General features: G+C 42.7%; 1 protein-coding gene across 3 annotated transcripts in view; it reads right to left on the reverse strand.

The window, feature by feature from the left end:
- Positions 1–22792, reverse strand: part of PLXNB2 (plexin B2) — a 323100-nt gene that overhangs the window by 95609 nt on the left and 204699 nt on the right. For all 3 annotated transcript variants that reach the window (XM_073619756.1, XM_073619757.1, XM_073619758.1), the window contains 6 exons: positions 20702–20855; positions 20456–20576; positions 20272–20371; positions 14711–14812; positions 14225–14320; positions 1855–1942 (listed from right to left, as the gene is read on the reverse strand). In XM_073619756.1, coding sequence (XP_073475857.1) covers positions 1855–1942; positions 14225–14320; positions 14711–14812; positions 20272–20371; positions 20456–20576; positions 20702–20855 — 661 coding nt within the window. The remainder of the gene's footprint in view (positions 1–1854; positions 1943–14224; positions 14321–14710; positions 14813–20271; positions 20372–20455; positions 20577–20701; positions 20856–22792) is intronic.

Genomic DNA, 22792 nt, shown 5'->3' on the forward strand with positions numbered 1-22792 from the left:
AAAAAAAACGTATTTTTTTTTTATCACTTATTTTTATTGCTGTCACAAGGAAAGTAAACATTGGGTCCTCTTTATGGAGGGATCCTGGAGTCTATAAGACCCCAAACCCCTCCTCCGCACTTGAACGTATTTAAAATTTCAAGATCTGCATTTTTTAATACTTTCCATTTTTAAAAACTGGCGCCTTTAAGATGCCAGTGATCTTGAAGTGAGGTCATGACATCGCTTCCGGGTTACTAGATCCGAGACCCGAACATAGCCGATCTGGCTTTGTTCGGGTTTTTGGCCAGCCGGCGGAGGTGCCGGATGATCGCTCGGGCCTCCCGGTGGAACAGGAGCCCCGGGTAGAGAGGTGGAAGGTGGTGGGGAAGTGCCCTCCCACCGCTTGTAATAACAGCCGAGTGGCTTCTGAGCCACATTGGTTATTACAGGAAAGCTAAACGGTATGGTATCGGTGTGATGTCTGCAGCTGCAGACATCACCCCGTTACAACCCCTTAAAGCAATATCGGTAAGTTTGTGACCGATACCGATGCTTCAAAAAAAGTGAATCTCGGATGCACCGATATTCGGTTGACCCCTAACCCTAGCAACCCTATCCCATAATAGAATTTACTGATATGTACAGGTTTACATGCAGGTTTTAGGGTAAATGAACATGCAGAGAAATGTTCCCACTCTATCCAGTAGGCAAGCATCCACAAAGTTGATTATTTCAGCTTTAAAGAGGTATTAAAGTCTTTTTTTAAAGTTTAAAAACAACAATACATGTCAAACTTACTTGCTCTGTGCCGTGGTTTTGCACAGAGCAACCCATATCCTCCTCTTCGAATCCCTTGTCAGCGCTCCTGGGCCCTCCCCCGTGCCCCCACCGCAAGCAGCTTGCTATGGGGGCACCCCAGCCACTGCTCTGTGTCCATTCAGACACGGAGCCGTGGCTCAGTCCCACCAGCTCTCTCTCTCCTCATTGGCTCAATGACTTTGGTTGACAGCAGCGGGAGCCAATGGCACCTGCTGTCTCAGGCAATGAAGGAGAGCCCCCGGGACTTCCTGGCTCTTGTGCAACATCACTGGATTGAGATGGGGCTCAGGTAAGTATTAAAGGGGGGGGGTCTGCTGCACACAAAAGGCTTTTTATCTTAATGCATAGAACCTTAAGAACCACTTTAAGTTATTCTAAAGCACACTTAGCATTAAAAATAGGCATATGGCTTTTTTTTATTATGCCCCCCACTGCCTCCAAGGGGAGCAGCGCTTTGGCAGAAAAAACTCTTCATGTGTATAAACACGTGTTAACGTTAGGCGTGTCAAGCTTTTGAGCATTAACTTATGCTGGCCAATGAAATGAACATCCAAGCGCTTGACGCCCATAAATGTGTCTGGGTGCATTTATACATGTCAAACTTGCCAAAACATCCAACTTGACAAAACACTAATGCAAGGAGGGAAGGCGTTTAGAGGAGCTGGATATATGTCCTATGTGTATGAGGCTTAATGCAATCCTGTACTTATGAAGTATGGAGGCTACCAGAGTTGACCTTACGCTCTAAGAAACCTGGATGCTATTCTGGTCCAGTTTTAGTACTTTGAGTCACTGTCTGAGAACAATTAAGCAGATTTGGGCCCCTGGCTCTCATTACCGGCATGCGTTTTGTGATCAGGGACTTAAAATAATGCTGAAAAGGAACAGCCTGACCACTAAAAAAAAAATGTATAAAAAGGTCAGCAATGGCCATAATTCTCTGTACATATTACTGTGACTTAACTCTGTTATGGAATTAAGACTGGACAAATTTCACATAAAAAATCCACACTGCAATGATGAGAAACCTATAAAAAAAAAAAAAAATCATACCATTTAGTTTGCTATCAACCTTCTTGTCATTCTCTTTGTTTAAAATGAATATATCCAGAGGGACGATCTCTTTGTCTTGAATTGAGAACTAGAGGGAGAAAGAAAAGAAACTCTGCTCAACACCACTCAAAGTTATGTAAAGTGTTTGGCCAGCTTGGCCCAAACTATGTAAAAGTGTATGAAAAGCTGGAGTTCAGCTTTAATTCTGGACACATGCACAAGCTACAGATGATCTTTAACCACTTAAATACAGGGCACTTCCCCCCTTAATGCCCAAGCCAATTTTCACCTTTCAGCGCTGTCACACTTTAAACCAGGGTTTCTCAACCAGGGTTCCTCCAGAGGTTGCTAGGGTTTTCTTGAGCAATCAGCAATTTCTGCATCTCAGATAAATCCCCACTGACACCATTGATCTGTTTAGCTATCTGTAAGGGGATAATTCTTCCCAATGACTACAAGTGCAAGGAACATTCTTCCCACTGACCATCACACTAATGAGTTGTAGATTTATTAATTTTTAGTAGGGATTCCCTGAGAATGGAAAGTTATTTCAAGGGTTCCCGTGTTGAAAAGTTTGAGAAAGGCTGCTTTAAACAATTACGTGGCCATGCAACACTGTACCCAAACAAAACTTTTATCATTTTGTTCCCACAAATAGAGCTTTCTTGTGATGGTATTTGATCACCACTGGGTTTTTTTTTTTTTGCTAAGCAAATTAAAAAAAAAGGACGGAAAATTTTGAAAAAAAAAATATTTTCTTTGTTTCTGTTAAAAAATGTTGTAAATAAGTTTTCTCCTTCACTGATGGGCACTGATGAGGCAGCACTGATGGGCACTGGTGAGGTTGCACTAATGTGGTGGCATTGATGGACACTGATTAGGCACTAATATGCAGCACTGATGGGCACACATAGGTGGCACTGATGGACACTGAAAAGCCGCACTGATGGGTGGCACTGATGGGCACTTCTAGGCGGTACTGATAGGCATCACTGATGAGGAGGCACTGGCAGGCATTGCTAATTGGCACTGATTCCCAACCCTGGTGGTCATGGGTCGGCAACCCTGGTGCTCATGGGTCGGCGGCCCTGGGTGGGCATCCCCGGCGGCCCTGGGTGGGCATCCCCGGCGGCCCTGGGTGGGCGGCCTGGGGGGCAGAACACACCCCCGCACCCCCCCGGAGAGCAGCCGATCGGCGTCTGTCCGCGTGAGTGGAGGAAAAGCCGATACACGGCTCTTCCTGTTTATGCTGTGATTGGACATAGGCTCTTTACTATGTGATCAGCTATGTCAGAGGCTCTTTACTGAGATCGGTGATGCAGTGGGTCAGACTTACACCACACCAACGATCGCCGTGATGCATGCCCCCGTGCCATCACGGCTTATCCTGCAGGACGTCATATAACGTCCAGTCAGGATAACTTAACCACTTTGCGCACGTCATTCTGTTATATGGTGAGCGGGAAGTGGTTAAAGTGTAACTTCACTCTCCCAATCAACATTGATTATTTTTAATTCTCATGCTGCTAGTAAATATATAGGAAAGTGTATTATATTCACTTGTTTTAAACATTTTTTTTTCTTCAGTTTTCTTGCCTAGGCAAAATATGTCATACATACCAAGTCTTCTGGAGGGGAGGAGGAGTTTTCTCAGCTAAGCACACTCTCCTGCGTGCATGCTTAAGAGAAGGGCAGATGCATTCCAGGAAAAAAATGCAGCATGATTATATGCCCTTACTCAAAATGGCCACAGCCAGAAGTGCTAGGGGGTGTTTTTCAAAGCGATTTCTCAACAAAAAGCATAGAGACATGTATGGATGGGGGAGTTTGCTTTGAATATTAAATATGAATTAAATTGTGTTTTTGGTCTGTGGTGCTTACATGCCATGAAGATCAACTTATCAGCTAGCTCAGATTGTGAGGCTGTTTTTGTATTTCACAAATTGCAAAGGAGCAAGGGGGTGCAGAATTACGGCATATGTTATTGACAGCAAACGTAGTATTTAAACTGGTGTTATCATCAAAAACAAAATGCTTATGGTTGTCCATAATCTTCTATACACTATGATAGTGAAGTGCTGTGAGGCAATGTAATTGGCTATACTTTTAAAACATTTTTTAATCTTTTTTCCTGTTCAGGCTTAGCTAGCAGTTTACTTTGTTTCTTCCTCTGCAAAGTTAAACTGCAAATTGTTCATAATATTTTTCTAAAAGTGGAATAAGAGGACAAATGCTCAGATTACAAATATGTCCAGCACTGGATCTGGTACAGACTTTTGGTCTGCTGTTTTAAAAATAATAAAAAGCAATCATTTACAGTTGTGTGAGCTACAAAGGCACAGGAAATTTGGTCAAAATTGATGGCAAGAAGAATGCAGTATGTTATCAAAAAATACTGGAGGAAAATTTGCATTCATCAGCCAGGAAGCTGCGCATGGGACGTACTTGGACATTCCAACATTACAATGATCCAAAACACAAGGCCAAGTCGACCTGTCATTGGCTACAGCAGAATAAAGTGAAGGTTCTGGAGTGGCCGCCTCAATCTCTCCTCAATATCATTGAGCCACGCTGGAGAGATGTCAAACGTGCAGTTAATGCAAGACAGCCCAAGAATTTACAGGAATTGTCTTTTTACCAAGAGGAATGGGCAAGCTTTACCATCTGAGAAAATAAAGAGCCTCATCCACAAATTCCACAAAAGACTTTAAGCTGTCATTGATGTTAAAAGGGGGCAATACACGGTATTAAGAACTGGGGTGTGTAAACTTTTTATCAGGGTCATTTGGGTTGTTTGTTGCCATTATGATTTAAAAAGAGTAAACACAGACGACTGATAATAAATGACTTCAGCCAAACACTAACCACGAGCGAAAGAAAAGTTTTTGTGTTATCATTAATATTCTCTGGAAAATGGCCAAGAAATCAAATTCTGCCAGGGTATGTAAACTTATGAGCACACTGTATACTGTAATCCCCACCTGCTAGTCCTAAATGTCTTTTTTTTTTTTTTTTTTTTTTTTTTTAAGATATAGAAATTATCTTTTTCAAATAAATCTGATAAGTTACTGCCCATTGCTCTCTGTTTCAATGTGTTTATTTACTTTTCAAAACAAAAATCATGTGGTCAGGTATGTAACATACATATCTCAAAAAAAGTCACATAGCAAAGTTTATATAGCAAATATTTATAAAAGTTAGCTTGGTGTCTAAGCGGAGGAAACACAAACAGCGTTGATATTATGTTATATGGCAAGGTGAAGCTACGCCCCTTAGTTGTACATCCTTTAACCGCTTCCTGACCAACCGCCGCAGTTATACTGTGGCAGGTTGGCTCCCCTGCGCGAGCCGTCGTAGCTATACATCGGTTCGCGGGGTCGGGATAGCAGACGCGTGTGTGCGCGCTGGCTGCACAGCAGGGGTGGCGATGTTCGTGGCCGACGGTCACGATGACCACCGGCCACGAGTGATCGTGAGGAGGAGAGACAGAACAGGGATGTGTGTGTAAACACACAATTCCCTGTTCTGACAGGAGTGACAGATCGTGTGTTCCTATTAGCTAGGAACCACGATCCGTCACTTCCTCTAGTCAGTACCATCCCTGGGAACACCGTTAACCCCTTGATCGCCCCCCTAGTGTTAACCCTTTCACTGCCAGTGACATTTTTACAGTAATCAATGCAATTTTATAGACTTGATCGCTGTATTAATGCCAATGGTCCCAAAAATGTGACAAAATTGTCCGATGTGTCCGCCATAATGTCGCAGTCACAAAAAAAAAAAAAAAAAAAAAAAATCGCAGATTGCCGCCATTACTAGTAAAAAAAACAATAAAAAAATAAAAATGCTATAAATCTATCCCCTATTTTGTAGACACTATAACTTTTGCGCAAACCAATCAATATACGCTTATTTACCAAAAATATGTAGAATACATATCGGCCTAAACTGAGAAAAAAAAATTTGCTTTTTAAAAAAAAAAAATGGGGATATTTATTATAGCAAAAAGTACAAAATATTGTGTTTTTTTTTTTTTTTTTTAATTGTTGCTCTTTTTTTGTTTATAGCGCAAAAAATAAAAACCGCAGAAGCGATCAAATACCACCAAAAGAAAGCTCTATTTGTGGGGAAAAAAAATGTTGTTTTGGTGCAATGTCACACGACCACGCAATTGTCAGTTAAAGCTACGCCGTGCCGAATCGCAAAAAGTGCTCTGGTCAGGAAGGGGGTAAATTCTTCTGGGGCTGAAGTGGTTAAGGTTAGATTCATACATGTCCGGCTGTGGTTTGCAGTCAGTTTTTTAGTCCGGAGCAGTTGTTTTCACCAATACAGAGGTGATTCAGATACAAATTTTTACTTGAATTTGCACCTGAACCGAACCTAAAATTGCACAGGACACTTTTTAAAAATGGGCCGTGGCCACTCCAGACATGTATGAACCGGCTCCATTGCAAGCCATTCCTGTTATATGCAAATTGGATGTGTTTTGAACCGCATCTGATTCGCATATGTGAACCAAGCCTTAGGGTCCCAAAAGGCGTAAATGAAACCTCATTCCATAGGGCAATTATATAAAATACCTGTAAACATTAAAGAGGAAAGTAGTAATGCAGGCAGTGAGACGGGGAGAAGAGGGTATAAGGGGAAAGAGGGTTCACAGAGTAGGTTCAAGTCAAGAGCATTCCCCAATCTAAGTAGCGAAGACTGACATGTTAAAGTTATTTTGGGAGATAAAGTTTGATCAAATTTTTGTAAATGTAGTAATGGAGACAGGGCAGAAATTTCAAAAAGTTTCTTGTTTGGGAGGAACCAGTTCATTTAATTTTAACTTGCTTGATAGCACGTGTTGCCGACCACCAGGCATTTGCCAAAGTTTGCTTGGCAGCATTAAAGATCAGGCACTGAAGTTTGAATTGTGTATGGATTCAATTCTTGGCGTTAAGTTAAAGGGCATCTACTCATCCTTCTTAATACAGTAAGTAAGCTTTTTAAGTCAGATGACATTTACATACTGTATATAGCAAACTGTATAGAAGCATATTTAGTGAACATGAAGACATACAGCATTCTAGTACAAAAACCACAACTAATGGCTGAAAAATAGGGAATTGGTTAAAATGATTTTCTAGACTCACTCTGCAGACAGTGGTTTTCAAGAAGTTTGTAATAATAAATGAATGTAGGTTTCAGGGCGAAAGATATTTGCGAATGATCAGAGTGCAAGCAAATGAAAACATATTACCCCAAAATCTGAAAATAACAGGAAAATGTGCTGCCATTTGGACTTTTATAATGATTATTAATGACGTAATAATCATTGAGGGCCAGTTCACACCACAGAAATGCAGTCTGGAATGCGTTCCAGATACTTTTCTGCATGCGCGTTTTTGATGCATTCCAGTGCATTTTTCCCCCTCTTTTTTCTTAACCTTAAGTAAGGACAGGTGTGTTCCAGTGTGTTTTTTTTGCTTTTTACAGCGTTCCAGTACAGGAAAAATGCGGCATGTTCTACTTTTTTTTTCTGGAACTGGAACGCACTGGAACTGCAAGCACTGATGTGAACTATGCCATTAAAAACCATATAACCTACTTTCCATGCGTTTTTGATGCAGAAAAAAAAAAAACCGTGGTGTCAACTGGCTCTCAATCTCTCCAAAAAATATTCCACTTATCGTCTAATGAAAAAAAGAGCATGGCTTCACACAGCGTGAGAACAGCAGCCTAAACATTAAACAAGGCATGCATTACCATGTTTCACAAGAATAGATTTAAAAAGTTATATTAAAAGGAAGTTGTTTTTTTAAACAACAAACATGTCATACTTACCTGCTCTGTGCAGTGGTTTTGCACAGAACAGTCCTGATCCTCCTCTTTTTTGGTCTCCTTTCGGCGCTCCTGGCCCCTCCCTCCTGCAAAGCAGCCTGCTATGGCGGCACCTGAACAAGCTTGCTTTTGAGTTGCTGCCCTGCGTTTGCATTCACACACACGGAGCACGGCTCCGCCCCCACTCAACCCTCATTTGCTGACTGGCTGTGATTGACAATGACTCCCACTGCGGTCGCAGCCAATGAATCGGAAGGGACCCAGGAAAGTCGCTGCTCTCATTCACATTGCTGAATCGAGATGGGGCTCAGAAAGGTATTGGGGGGGGGGGGCTGGGTTGCTGCACACAAAATATTCTACCTTCATGCATAAAGGTAAAAAAACCTTGAGCCTTTACAACCATTTTTTTAAGGCGGAAGTAAACCCATAGAGTTAACTGTTTAAAAAAAAAATAGGATTTTACAGCTTACCTATAAAATCCTTTTCTTGGAGTACATCACGGGACACAGAGCACCATAGTAATAGCTATATGGGTTATAGAACACCTTTAGGTGAATGGACACTGGTATAACCAAAAAGGAAACAGGAAGTGCCCCTCCCATACTGGGAGTGTCTCAGTTTTTGTAGCAAAGCAATAATGGGATTATTATACCGTAAAATCCATTTCTCTGAGTTCATCGACGGACACAGCGCCTCCTTAATCTTGACCATTGGGTTATATCGTCTCTGCAGGAGTAGGGCTAGGCAGAACATAAAACACCTGGCTATGCCCATGGCTGTCCTCAGTCAGTATATAACCCCCTCCCTGCTCTAGGTATTCAGTTTAGTAGCAAGCAGTAATAGAAGCATCAAAAACTCCATATAGAGGGGTGGATGCTGTGTCCGTCGAACTCAGAGAAATGGATTTTACGGTGAGTACAAAAATCCCATTTTCTCTTTTGTTCATCGACTGACACAGTGCCTCCTTAATCTTGACCATTGGGACGACCAAAAGCAGTGCGAAAGAAAAATGAGGGGTGGGCAAAATAACCCAAGGATGACCACAAGAGCCCTAACCGGGTCACAGGAGCCCCATCTGAAATAAAAAATATTTAAAGAAAAAACACCCCTTATGAGGGCACCCCCCTCGACAGCAGCCTGCAAAACCTTGCAGCCAAAAGAAGCATCTGCAGATGCCAAAATATCTACTTTAGAGAATTTAGTGAAGGTATGCACTGACGACCAAGTAGCTGCCTTGCAAACCTGTGATATTGACGCTTGATGACGGAAGGCCCAAGAAGTACTAAGCGCCCGAGTAGAATGCGCCATGACAGGGAAAGGAGGAACCCGACCCTTAATAGAATAGGCCTGAGTCACAGTCTGTCTGATCCATCTGGAGATAGTAGCCGAAGAAGCGGCCAGCCCTTTCCTTGGTCCTTGTGTAACCAAAAAAAAATAAAAAATGAATGACCTCTGGAAGGACTCCGTGGATTCCAGATACACCCGGATCGCACAAACCACATCCAAGGTATGCAAAGCAAATTCCTTGGGATGAGCCGGCTTGGGACACAAGTAGGGCAACACAATGTCCTCATTCAAATGGAAGCCAGAGACAACCTTGGGCAAAAATTACAGATAGGGACGAAGAACCACTTTATCCCGATGGACTACTAAATAGGGACGACAAGATAATGCCGCCAACTCTAAAACCCTGCGGGCTGAGGTAATAGCCACCAGGAATGCCACCTTCTGGAACAACGTAGGTAAGGGGATCTCCCAAATATTCTCGAATGGAGGTTTCTGGAGAATCCCATGGCGGCAAGAGACCATACAGGCGGAGCCACATGCCGGACTCCTTGAATGAAGGTATGAACTAAAGAGTGAGTGGCTAGGGGTCGCTGAAAGAAGACTGCTAAGGCAGACACCTGGCCCTTGATGGTGCTCAAGCCATCTTCTGCTCAACGCCCAAGAAAATCTAAGATCCTACCCACAGAAAAGGATCGGGGATGAACGCCAATCGACTCACACCAAAAACTGTACGCTTTTCACGGTCGATAGTATATCTTACTAGGAGTCGACTTCCTCACCTTCACCATAGTAGGGATCACTGATCTTGACAGACCTATCTTTCAGTACCTGGCTTTCAATGGCTAAGCCATTAAAACCAGTTACTGTAAAGCAGGATGGAAGCTCAGCCCTCGGTACAACTGGTCCTCTTTTAGAGGTAGCTTCCAAGGGACATTTACAGCCACTGGAAGACTTCCACCCTCGGTCCTTCACAGGCACCGCAGAAGAGGAAGGCGTGGGCCCCACAGTGACAATAGGACGACTGTGGCATCTACCAGAGGAACTCGCGAGATTGCCACGAGCCTCAGTTACTTCCCATTGAACTGAACCTGCTGAAGGGGGCGACGTTTGAGAAGAACTACTAACCTGGTCAGCATTCACTCCAGAGTCAGACCCAGGTAGCCCAATTTCCTGGACAGGGCTAGAAAGGACCTTGGGTAGTTTGGACGTCACCCGAACCTTTACAGGAATTATACACACACAAGGAGACACCGGGCCCCCAGAAGTGGACAAATTCTGTCCCCCTTCTTTGGTGCCCCCTGAAATTCCCCGATTCTTTAGAATGTTGTCCATTAGCCGACCTGGAGGGAATGTATAAATCAGTGAAAACTGATTCCACGGGATCACTAATCTACTCCAAGTGCAAGTGGATCCTTTGTTCTTGCCACAAAGTTGTCCAACTTCTTGTTGAACCTGGATGCCAATAGATCTACGTCCGGCGTAACCCATCTTTGGCATATGACCAAAAAGACATTGGGATGTAGAGACCATTCTCCTGGCAACAACTGTTGACGGCTCAGAAAATCTGCCTGACAATTTTCCACTCCTGGAATGTAAAGAAAGAATACAGACAGAATATGGTCCATCTCCCTTTGGGTTGCGTGGCTTCTGGTGCCTCCTTGGTGATTGATATAGGTCACTGCTGTGGCATTGTCAGATTGTATCCTGACGGGAGCATCCTGCAACCTGGATGTCCAGGCTATTAGAGCCTGACGTACTGCCCGAATCTCTAGGATATTGATGGGCAAGGTCTTCTCAGACTCTGACCACTTCCCTTGAACAGTGGTCTCTTCTAGAACTGTTCCCCATCCCCATAGGCTGACATTCGTTGTTACTACTTTCCAGGAAACTGGAATGAAGGATTTCCCCTTCTGTAAATTCCTGGTTATCAACCACCAGTTGAGACTCTGGTGTACCTTTGGGGCCAGATTTATTGAATAATCCAAGGCTTGGATCCGTTTGTTCCAAGCAGACAGAATACTGTGTTGCAACAGTCTTGAAAGAAACTGGGCACAGGGAACTGCTTCAAAGGAAGCTACCATCTTCCCCAGTAGTCTCATGCAAAGGCGAATGGAAGGACCCTTCTTTGCCTTGACCGCCTGGACCAGCTCCCTTAGAGGGTTGACCTTTGCCTGACGCAAGAACACCCTTTCCTGGGTTGTGTCTATGACCAGGCCCAAATGCTGCAGCCTTTTTACCGGCTGTAAGAATGATTTCTCTAGATTGAGAATCCAACCCAGGTGTCTCATATAACTGATTGTTATTGACACCCCTTGATTTAACCCGGCTATTGACTGATCTACCAGTAGCAGGTCGTCTAGGTATGCTATTACTGTTATACCCTGGCCCCTTAGTCTTGCTAGTACTGGGGCAAAAACTTTTGTAAACAGTCGGGGAGCGGTGGCTAACCTGAAAGGCAAGGCCACGACCTGAAAGTGGCGCTGCTCTACCGCAAACCACAGAAACTTCTGGTGAGCGGGAAATATTGGCACATGTAGATACGCATCCTTGATATCTATGGATGCTAGAACCTCTCTCCCCCCGGTGGAAACTGACTGAATTGACTCCATTCAAAAGGAGCGGATGTTTAGGAAGTGATTCAGATTCCTGAGATCTAGAATGGGTCCGACATCTCCATTTGGTTTTGGTACCATAAAGAGATTTGAATAAAACCCCATTTCCCTCTCTTCTGAGGGAACCTCTATTATCACTCCCTGACACAGTAATCGGTCCAGTGCCAGAAATAAGAATGTTTTCTTTACTGGGTCCTTGGGAACGTTTGATTTTTGAAAACGCGATAGTGGAAACTCTTGGAACTCTAGTATGTAGCCTAGGGCTACTACAGAGAGGACCCACCTGTCGAATTTCCTCTTGCCAAGTTTCTGAAAATCACCGTAGTCGTGGGATTCTGTTTTGTGGACTTCTGACCCCAGGGCTTTTTGTAGCCCTGTCTGGTTATGAGGCTTACCCTTTGCCCCCGACGGTGGAGGCCGTCGATACTGCCTGGAGGCTGTTGCCCCAGGCATAGGAGGGGGAAGTCTTGAAAGAAGACCATCTATTCTTTTTCTTAACCAGATATAGTTTTCTAAAAGGGATTGAAAGGGATTGAATTAGCAATTTCTGAGATTGCGAAGTTGAGAAAGGTTCTTCAGATGCTGAATCCTCAGAAGAGGAGTCACCTGAACCTCCTTCCCTCAAAGGTACCCCACTATCATCTACCCATTGTTGTTCCAAAATGGGGAAGTCAAGGGCAGGACAAGGGGACCTGCTGCGTTCTCACCTCCTGGGAGGAAGTGAACAATTCAGCTATTTTTCCCTCCAAACCAGCCAGAGCCAAGCTAAATCGTCCTTAGTGACAAATGCAGAAGCTGACATGTTGGGGGGGTAGCCACCACGCCTGTGAGGCAAGATGGCTCAGATTCGCCAGATGCTCCAGGTCCTTCAGGGGAGGATGGAACTGCGGGTGTGCGACTAGGAGCCTCAGACTCTGACCGCAGCGACTTTGCACTCCCCCCTGATGAATTACCCCTCCTACGGGCAGACATAGTCCTAAGCACAAAAAAAAAAGCAGAGGTACTAAACAAAATGCATCTACTGCCAAGCTTTAGTCTAGCAATTACATAATATGCTGCTATAAATGCTCAGTGTCAATGCTGAGTAAATGTGCCCCTTGGAAATACCTGTATCCACACACCCATAGTGCTTACATGCCCTTGTATGCTCTGTGTCCCTCTGTCAGCCAACCAGACACTCCCAGAGTGTAAAGCTTTTAAGCAGTGTGCCTTGTGCTCCACATGCCCCGTGTGGATTTAGGCTCCGTCCCCTTTTTTTTTTTTTTTTTTTAAGGATCCCTTTCCAGGTCGCGTGGAGATGCTGGATCGGGGGGGGGGGGGTTGTCCAACTTGACCTCTCTGATGGTGGATGGTTCCCCCCCCCCCCCCCCCAAAGCCCCTACTGATGGCTGACAGAGCAGGAGAAATAGGAAGCCTTTGCTGACACTAGAGCACATCACAGGGGAAGCATTGACTGCTGGAAGCCAGGTATGTAGCTTTTACACCCTCTAGTGGCAAAACACAGGCAAGGCATCGCACACTCACACCAGAAAGATCAAGTGAATCATATATACATTCCCTGTCTTTCTGACTTACCTGATCCACGTTGCAGGACTTCTGGAAATTATCACAGACAGATCCAGCCTTCACCCATCATGGCGGACCATGTCATGCCAGACCTTCAAGGACTAGGTCCCCTTTTACGGGTCCACTCCCTTGGACCAGTACAGCACCACTGCTGGAAAACGCTTTGGCTGTATTAACATGACTAAGGTGCCGGGTCGCAGGGTCCAGCTCTCAAAAGAGAAGCATTACAGGCAAAAACCTTGTTTCCTCTTGTACGAGGCCCAGGTACCATCTACTTGGCTTTCAAGTACTTTAGATGAATCCGTTTGTACAGCTCCTTGATCCCGTCAGGGATTGCTTAGCGGAGCTCTCTTAGCACTTCATCAACCGTGACCAACACCTTAAGACACTGGCGAAAAAAAACGAGATACTCCCGGTATGGAAGGGGTTATATAGGGAGAGGCACTTCCTGTTTCCTTTTTGGTTATACCAGTGTCCATTCACCTAAAGGTGGCCTATAACCCATATAGTTATTACTATGGTGCTCTGTGTCCCGTGATGTACGATAAAGAAAGACCGCTACATTTCCGGTACATTAGTTGTGCTTTCAACCAAACTGTAAAACCATCCAATGGCTGGTGTCATAACTGATCACATGTGCAGATTCATGGCAGATGAAACTTAAACAGAGGCCAAGATGGCAGCTTCCTTGGCTGAGAACAATAGGAGGGTTTACTTCCAATTTAATGTTCACATCTTTAGTTATACAGCACCAAAAAAAAAAAAAAAAAAAAGTAGATCACAAAAAAAGTGCATGCCATCTGTGTCTCTATCATACTTTAGTCATCTGACAAATAAAAAGCTGAAACATGCAGCAGCGCTTTTGTACCCAAACACACTATAAGCAACAGGACTACTTAGCCCTGCTGATCCAGAGAAAGATTAAGTTTTAGAAAAGAATTGCTGTCTTGACTGTTCCTGTCATTTGTTGGGCATGGTATAAAGATATTTAGGTTTTAAAATGCCACTGTTTTTTATTAATGGAAAATTAAAATAACCCACAGGGTGCTGCACTTAGGATAAATTATAATTCCTACACATACCGGTGGAAGGGTGAGTGAGAATGTTTCACCTTCTTTTTGTACAGAGCGCCTCAGCTTTAAATTGGGGTTATCGTTACCAGCCACGAAGGTTTCCGACTAAAAAAAAAAGAAAATGTAATGAGAAACCGAGACAGCATTAAACATAGAAGATACAGCCACTTAAACATACAAAGGCATGATTGGTATCAGTAGTTATTTTTGGACCATACACCAAAATGAAACCAATTACTCTTTGTGGCATACAATTCTCTATAGTATGACCAGGTTGCTAAAACAACTTTTCCAGATTTCTGTGGAACGAATTCAGGATTCAGGCACTAACCTTTATCCCCTTGAATCAACATTTTAAATCTAATGCATGCTGCATGCTCAGAAAGGATTAAAGTGAGAAAAAAAAACACATGATTAGGATAGAATGTGAGGGGGAATCCAAAACAAAAAAGGAAACATCTTTAGATGGAAAGGACTGAAGTGTCACACAATTACCTGCAAAGGGTTAAGATTCATCCCACTAAAAGTGATGGTAGTCTCCCTATTCATTGGGATAAATTGCGGCTTCGGGTCGTAGAACTGTGGACAGTTACTTTCCTAAAAAACAAATTACGACTCTAGAATTGAGGCAAAATCAAGAGAAAATTATAGCTTACAAATAAATAAACATACATACGTCACTGAATAGAGTGATGGTGGTGGCTCAGGACCCAAAGACATATGTTTATCTATAGCACAAACTTTTTTTTTTTTAAATTTGGATAAAGTGGGGAAAGAGAACAACTCGAGTTTTTTTTCAAAGGCTCCGTTGAAGAGATTCCTTTACTTCTTGTCTAGTTATCTCCAGCAGAGGAAGTGAGAGGAAGCCTCTCTAGCAAATGCTGTTTTTAGGTTAAAGTGATTGTAAAGGATCATTTTTTTTTTAAATAACAAACATGTCATACTTACCTCCACTGTGCAGCTCGTTTTGCACAGAGTGGCCCCGATCCTCGTCTTCTGGGGTCCCTCAGCGCCTTTTGCGGCTCCTCCCCACAACAGATAACCCTCTAGGAGAAGCGCTCTCCCAAGGGGGTTACCCTGCAGGCGCTCTCCCGAGTCCAGCATTTGCATCCACAGACACAAATGCTGGACACGCCCTTGCCCCCCATGTCATTGGATTTGATTGACAGCAGTGGGAGCCAATGGCTGCGCTGCTATCAATCTATCCAATCAGGACACAAGACATCAGCTAGAGCTGGTGTGCTCGTCCCCGGGGAGAAAAAGACCAAAGTTCAGATAAGTAAAACGGGGGCTCTGGGGGGCTGCAGCATGAGAAGGTTTTTTACCTTCATGCATAGAATGCATGAAGGTGAAAAACCATGAGGGTTTACAACCCCTTTAAGGATAGCTAGAAATGCTGGCTTTTTATTGTAGTCTGTTTTCTTGTTGCAGATTTTCCCTCACTCCTTCGAAACCGAAAGTGAGGAAAATCTCTCTAACAGAGCATTTTTATAGACAGAATAATGACGGGGGTTCTAACCTCTTTATTCTATCCAAAACAAAAAAGTTTTGCGTATGCACTTTTATGGGTATACACAATAAACTCATTTAAGGTGGGCATCGGTTTCTGACAAGTAAATATTAACTTGTTTCTTGTTAAAAAAAAGAAAAAATATTAACTTAAACACTAAAAAGAGGGGAGGGGGAAGGGGATAGGTGGGACTTTATATGAAGCCATGGCCTGGTAAGGCCTTGCGCCTCCATCACTGTCACTTTACGAGAACAAAACAGAAGGTTGGGACTTTGAGCGAAGCATGTGATTGCAAGAAAGTAGCTTGATGAATACAAGAGGTTTATTAATTCACATACATTGTTTAAATCATATAAAAAGGTGTACAAACATGATCTCAATGTCTAATTGAAAGCAGTTAACGTGATACTAATACGGGTAGCAATAGATATCACAGGGTTACAATTTCATAATTCAGCAACATTAATATATATATTTATATACAGTACACACACAATTATTATGAAGAATGCCTGCCTTGTACCTGTTTTAACATGTGAGAGTTAATTAAAACAAAGTGTGGGCCCCTTCACACTTGGAGCAACACATGTTACAACGCACTTTACTGCAATGCGTGGCAAAGCTTGTTTTGAAAGTTGGTATAATACGGTTCCATTCATTCTGAATGGCTGACCAACATGAATTGCAGGGCATTATGTAATAAGACACTTTATTCATGTGCCTGTGTGCAATTTCTTGCACAAAGCTGATAATACTATAAAACACCCATGTATGGCTAAACAGCTATTCTAAATAAATATAATATATATCTGGAGGAAAACAGACAAATATATAAACGCACTGTAAAAAAAAAAAAAAAAAAAAAAAAACCTCCTAAAAATAGGAATCACATAAACGAAAAAAATAAATTAAAAAATTTGCAGGTCCCACCTGCTCACTCACTTCCCTATGTTCAAGCAGGCTGTACTAGTTCAATTTCAGCACTCAGAAAAATCAATTAGGACTACTTAACGATCGAAGCTGCACGGCAAATTGCCATTTAGCTTAAGCAAACTGGATCAACAAGGTAATCAGATTTATTAAATCTGTACTGCCTTTATTAACCAGATGTATGATATAATCAAGAGTGCTATATAAATATACGAATGTCTGGTAAATGTATACACTGGCTATACTAGAATATAAAACCTTATCATTGTGCTTAGGAAAAGCAAAATATCACACAGGTGTCAATATATCACCAGATTGGAAGGCAGTGCAAAAACCCAAAAAACTTTTCTTTGCAGAAATAAGAGGGATATCAGCCAGCAGGCAGCACAGCAGAAGCTGTATATCAGGTATTCTGTAGTGATTTACTTATAAGTTGTGAATAGCCTACGTAATTTGATTTCCTACTATTCAGACTAAAGCCTGGTACAACCCCCAGGGGGTTGAACGAAAAAATACTGTCAGAGCCGCTGTACTAACGATCAGACGTTAGTGCAGAAATCTCCCCCCGCTGAGCTGTTGTGCTCTGACAGGGGGATGGCCCACCCGCCAGAACATGATCAGCGCTTTCAGCCATTGTCTGAGAGTGCTGATTGGGAGCCGGTCGGTTGCTGGTTTTCCAGCAAGCTCGTCTGACAGAAGCTGGCCGGGCCGAATGTCAGCCGGGTTTTATTGAATCATCCGATGTCACCCGGCATTTGGCCTGTGTGTACAGGGCTATAGCCACAACAAACAGCTGAATAATAGGAGGGAAAAATCCACCTCCTTGTCTATTTATGCCCGTAATACTACCATGGGTACAATGCAAATCATCCCATATGCATACTACAGTAATGGCCAAACTGAAGTCTTCTGCAGAAAACATATTGATGTTAACTTCCAACATTAAAGTAAAGGCAAAAATATATTTTTTTTAAGTTTTGAATTGAGTGGAGAAGGATTAGAACACCTGTCAGACTTAAAGGGGTGGTTAGGTTAATTTTTTAAAATAACAAACGTTATACTTACCTACTCTGTGCAAAGGTTTTGCACAGAGTGGCCCTGATCCTCCTTTTCTGGAGTCCCCCAGCGGCACTCCTGGCTCCTCCTCTTCTCGAGTGTCCCAACGGAGAGAAGCTTTCCATAGGGACACTGTGCGGGCGCACTCCTGAATCCTGCTGCTGCGTCCTTTTACACAGACAGCAGGACTCGGCCCCGCCCCCGGCTCCTGTGTCACTGGATTTGATTGACAGCAGTGGGAACCAACGGCTATCAATCTATCCAATGCTCGTCCCTGTCGCTGGAACGATTGGGTTCAGGTAAGTAAAAGGGTTGCTCTGAGGGGCTGCTGCACTGCAGTAGGTTTTTCACCTTAATGCATTGAATGCATTAAGGTGAAAATCCTCAAGGGTTTACAACCCATTTAACTGCTGTCTGTATCCCCATCATCTCTCCATTTCTCCTGTTTACCATTACCATTGAAAGTGAAAGTAAAAGAAAGTCCCAAATTTTGGGTTGTCCCCAGAAAAGTAAGAGGGGAAATTGTTCAATGAGGACCCTAGTTCTGATGACCTGGGGGTCCCCAAGAGAGTCCCTTATTTGTAGGAATTTACTCTCATTTCCTCTTTTGGCTATGGGGCAGGAAGTGAATGTAAATCTCCCCAATGGGACACAGAGGGCAAAAATAAACCTTACAGGTGTTATAACCCTCCATTACGCTATCCAAACTGAAAACATAAAACATTGTTTTGCCTATAGTTCTACTTTAAGGTAAAAGCTTGGTCATTTTTTGATACACAGGGAATGCACTGCCAAGTAAATGACTCATACTTTCAAAATAAACCTGTTGCCTCTACATCCTACGTATTCAGCCCCTTTCACATGTGACAGAATCCGATTCTCTTAAAAGGGGATCTGTTCGCTGATCCCCTGTTGAGCAGAGCAAGCTGATGATAGGTCCATGTCAGCTTGGACATGGACAGAGCCCACTCTGCTCTATGGGTGGCCAGGTATAAACGGACCGGCGTTCATTTACACCCGACTGCCCATAGATCTGATCTGCTTAGATGGAGAGGGCAGATCCCCTTCTGTTTTTTTTAGCACATCAAATTGGAGGTAGGCGGGTGTAAAAGGACTTGTGTCCGTTTACACCCACCAGTCCATAGGGATACATGGACATTCAATCGGGTTCACCTGAAAAACTGACAGGCTGCCTGGATCAGATCGCCCGTGTGAAAGGGGCCTTAAATTAAGTATAAATAAATCCAAAACTTTTTGTTTTGGATAGAGCGAAAAGAGATCAGAACACCTGCCGTGATTCTTTTGCTGTCTGTGTCCCTGTTAGATAGATTTACCCCCTCTATTTTGTCCTGGTGACAATCATCACCAAGAGTGAAAGGAAGTCCCAAATTTTAGGTTATCATTACAACAAGAATAGCAGGGGTAATCTTGCAATGTGGAAACTAGTTCTGGTGACAGCCAGGGATTCCCTCTCACTTCCAGATTGCCTAATTGACAGGTAGTGAAGGGAAATCTCCCCAATGGGACACAAATGGCAAGCGATTGACAGGCGTTTTAACCCTTCCTTATTCTATCCAAAAAAAAAACATTTTAAAACGTCCTTTGCTCTACTTTAACTTCAGCTTTCTGATGAGTTCAAAAATGTTCCTTTTTTGCCTTTAATTTGAAGAAATGCTTAGCCCTGATGCTTGAGAGGTGGATATAGGGCTGCATGGGGAGTGAAAGGGGGGTGGTTGAGAAAGTGACTACAGTGCTGCATGGGGGGAGATAAGGTAGATGTATGATTTACGAAAGACAAATATACTATGCATTGCAAGAGTAAATAATTCTTAATCACATGCAAGGAAAAACAAAAAAAAAAACAGCATATGTGCTTGCACTGCACATGATGGGATGATAGAAATCAGCAAAGCTTCCCCTCAGATCTAGAACAAGTGCACTTGCAGTGCACAATATATTTACCTTTAGTAAAAAAAACCTCAGAGTTTCATTGTGGGGAAGTTTGAATATGGAGCTGCATGAGAAGGAAGGGTATATACTGTATAGGGTTACTTGCTTGAATGAGCTCTCTCCACAACTGGCCTGAATGATCTGCCAGCATGATAAAATACATATTACTTTAAATGTCATACTGCTGGCTGTGCCAGGTGTGATTATGTTGAAGTCATCCCTGCCATGAAACCACACAAAGAATCACTATATACTTTTACCCCTGTAAACCTTGCCATTAGGTTGACATTTCTATAGTATACTGCTTATTGCAGGGATTGATTTTCTACTACTTTATGCGAAACATGTTAAAGGGGGTTATCCTGTGGGAGGAGATCAAGCTGAAGCTGTTTTTACCAAGAGGAGCTCACTATTTGCGAAGGCAATGTGCGGACGGGCACCATTTTGATTTTGTAGTACTTTGGGGCATGGTTATGTTTTTTGATTAGCATGTTGCCAAAAGGTTTGCCAGCAATTTATTGCATGTACCTTAGGCCCCACATGTGACATTTGCCTAGAGCCTCACATTTTGTTGAGACACCCCTGGCATACTATTCATTTAAAGTCTTACCGTACTGATTCTGTCTTGATTAGGATCTAGAAAGTCAATACACTCATGTAAGCCTACATCCCACTGACATTTCCACTCGGCATTCACACAAGAACTGCACCTGAAAATCAAGAAAAACGCCATGTAAATCGAATTCTAGGCAGAAAGCAATCTGATTTTGGCTACATAAATCAAAATGACTCACGGCACATTTTCAGAGATGTAAGCTGATTCTTTACAGTTATATAACTGATAGGAATAATTAGCAAAGAACACGCTATTGTCGTCTTTTTTAAAGTGAAGAGTAATAGCAACATCCACAAAATCTGCAACAAAACAAATATTCAATTTAAAAAAGATTAAGAACAAGTTGTTTAAATGTATGTTTTTAACTTTTTTACATTTTTAAGCAAAAAAAAAAATGAAGTTTAAATTCTTCAGTCAACATTACCTTGTCCACGTTTTGTAGATGGAACCGTTTTTAGAACTGGACATGAAATGTTTCCATCCTCATCCAACATGGCTGGCTGAACATTTCCTCCAAAATCACATATTAGCTTGTCACCATCATGGAGTTTTATTGGTGGCACCACAGTTAATTTAACCTGGATAGACACAATTAATTAGCATTTGCTCTGCTGACAGTCATCAAATTTGAAACACTTGAGAATTTTGACCAATAAAACTACAACGTTTTTAGCAGGCACCTCTCATGTTTAGCTTCTCTTTCCCTGTCACTATTACCGGCTGTCAAAATTACATTCAGGAATTGCTTTGCATTACATAGCAGAGCGACTCATAATATAGCTGCTCTACGTAAAATGATATTTGCAGACAGTCGGCATGTGTCATTGTGTAAATACAATGTAACAATATATTGCGCATTTGCAAATAACTTTGACATGCTTTGTACCCAAAACATTTCAGCAACCTTTTAAACAGTACATATTAAATAAAATATATACTTTTTTTTTTATAAAATTAACACTGGTCAAAACAGAAAAAAAAAAACAATTTTCCTTTTGAATATATTTTATTTTATAGATTACAAAGAAAACTGAAATTTTTGCTAAACAATATTTGACCCCCCCCCCCAAAAAAAAAAAAAAAAAAAAAAGTACTTTGTTATCTTAAGTTACATTAAAGAAAAGTAAATATTGCTTTGGTCCATAAAGGTTATATACAGTACATTGAAAAAGTATTCATATCCCTTGACATTTTTCACATTTTGTCATGTTACAACCAAAAACGTAAATGTATTTTATTGGGGATTTTATGTGATAGACCAACACAAATTGGCACATAATTGTGAAGTGAAAGGAAAATGATAAAAGTTTTCAAAGTGTTTTACAAATAAATATCTGAAAAGTGTAGCGTGCATTTGTATTCAGCCCCCTTTAGGCCCCATGCACATGAGACGCCGATGCAAACTCTGCTGAACGCATGTTTTTAAAAGCTGAAAGCGGCGTTTAGAAACGCCCGTTTTTCAGCATTTGCATGCCGCGTTTTACCGCGTTTGCGTCTAGAAGCGTTTAGTTAACATAAAATCATAAGACCCCCCCCCGGCTCAAAAACACATTTAACTCTTTCAGCCATTTTGTGAGACCAGAGTGAGTAGCAGCAGCTGAGAGAGCAGCAGTGTACTTGTATTTTAGCATGTCACTTGCCACAAGTTGGGGATTGTCATTTGTCACGTCACCTGCCACAAGTTGCAGATTGTCATTTGCCACGTCACCTGCCACAAGTTGCAGATTGTCATTTGCCACGTCACCTGCCACAAGTTGCAGATTGTCATTTGCCACGTCACCTGCCACAAGTTGTGGATTGTCCACTTGGCATGTCATCTGCCACAAGTTGTGGATTGTCCGCTTGGCATGTCATCTGCCACAAGTTGTGGATTGTCCGCTTGCCATGTCACCTGCCACAAGTTGTGGATTGTCCACTTGCCACAAGTTGTGGATTGTCCACTTGCCACGTCACCTGCCACAAGTTGTGGATTGTCCACTTGCCACGTCCCCTGCCACGTCACTTGCCACAAGTTGCCACTTCACTTGCCATGTCACCTGCCACAAGTTGGATTGTCATTTGCTACGTCACCTGCCACAAGTTGTGGATTGTCCACTTGCCGTGTCACCTGCCACAAGTTGTGGATTGTCCACTTGCCACGTCACCTGCCACAAGTTGTGGATTGTCCCCTTGCCACGTCACCTGCCACAAGTTGTGGATTGTCCCCTTGCCACAAGTTGCCACATCACCTGCTACAAGTTGGATTGTCATTTGCCACAAGTTGTGGACTGTCCACTTGTGACGTCACTTGCCACATCACCTGCCACAAGTTGTGGATTGTCCACTTGCCACAAGTTGCGAATTGTCCACTTGCCACGTCACCTGCCACAAGTTGTGGATTGTCCACTTGCCACAAGTTGGTTGTTTCAAATCTAACAACATATGGGTCAAATTACAATTATACTTTGGATAACTGCAATGCTAGTGGTGTATTGGATTGGATCAAGGGCTCATTAGGGTATATAAATGGTCAATG

The sequence above is a fragment of the Aquarana catesbeiana genome, linkage group LG03 (genome assembly GCF_042186555.1).
Source record: "Aquarana catesbeiana isolate 2022-GZ linkage group LG03, ASM4218655v1, whole genome shotgun sequence".
Lineage (NCBI taxonomy): Eukaryota > Metazoa > Chordata > Amphibia > Anura > Ranidae > Aquarana > Aquarana catesbeiana.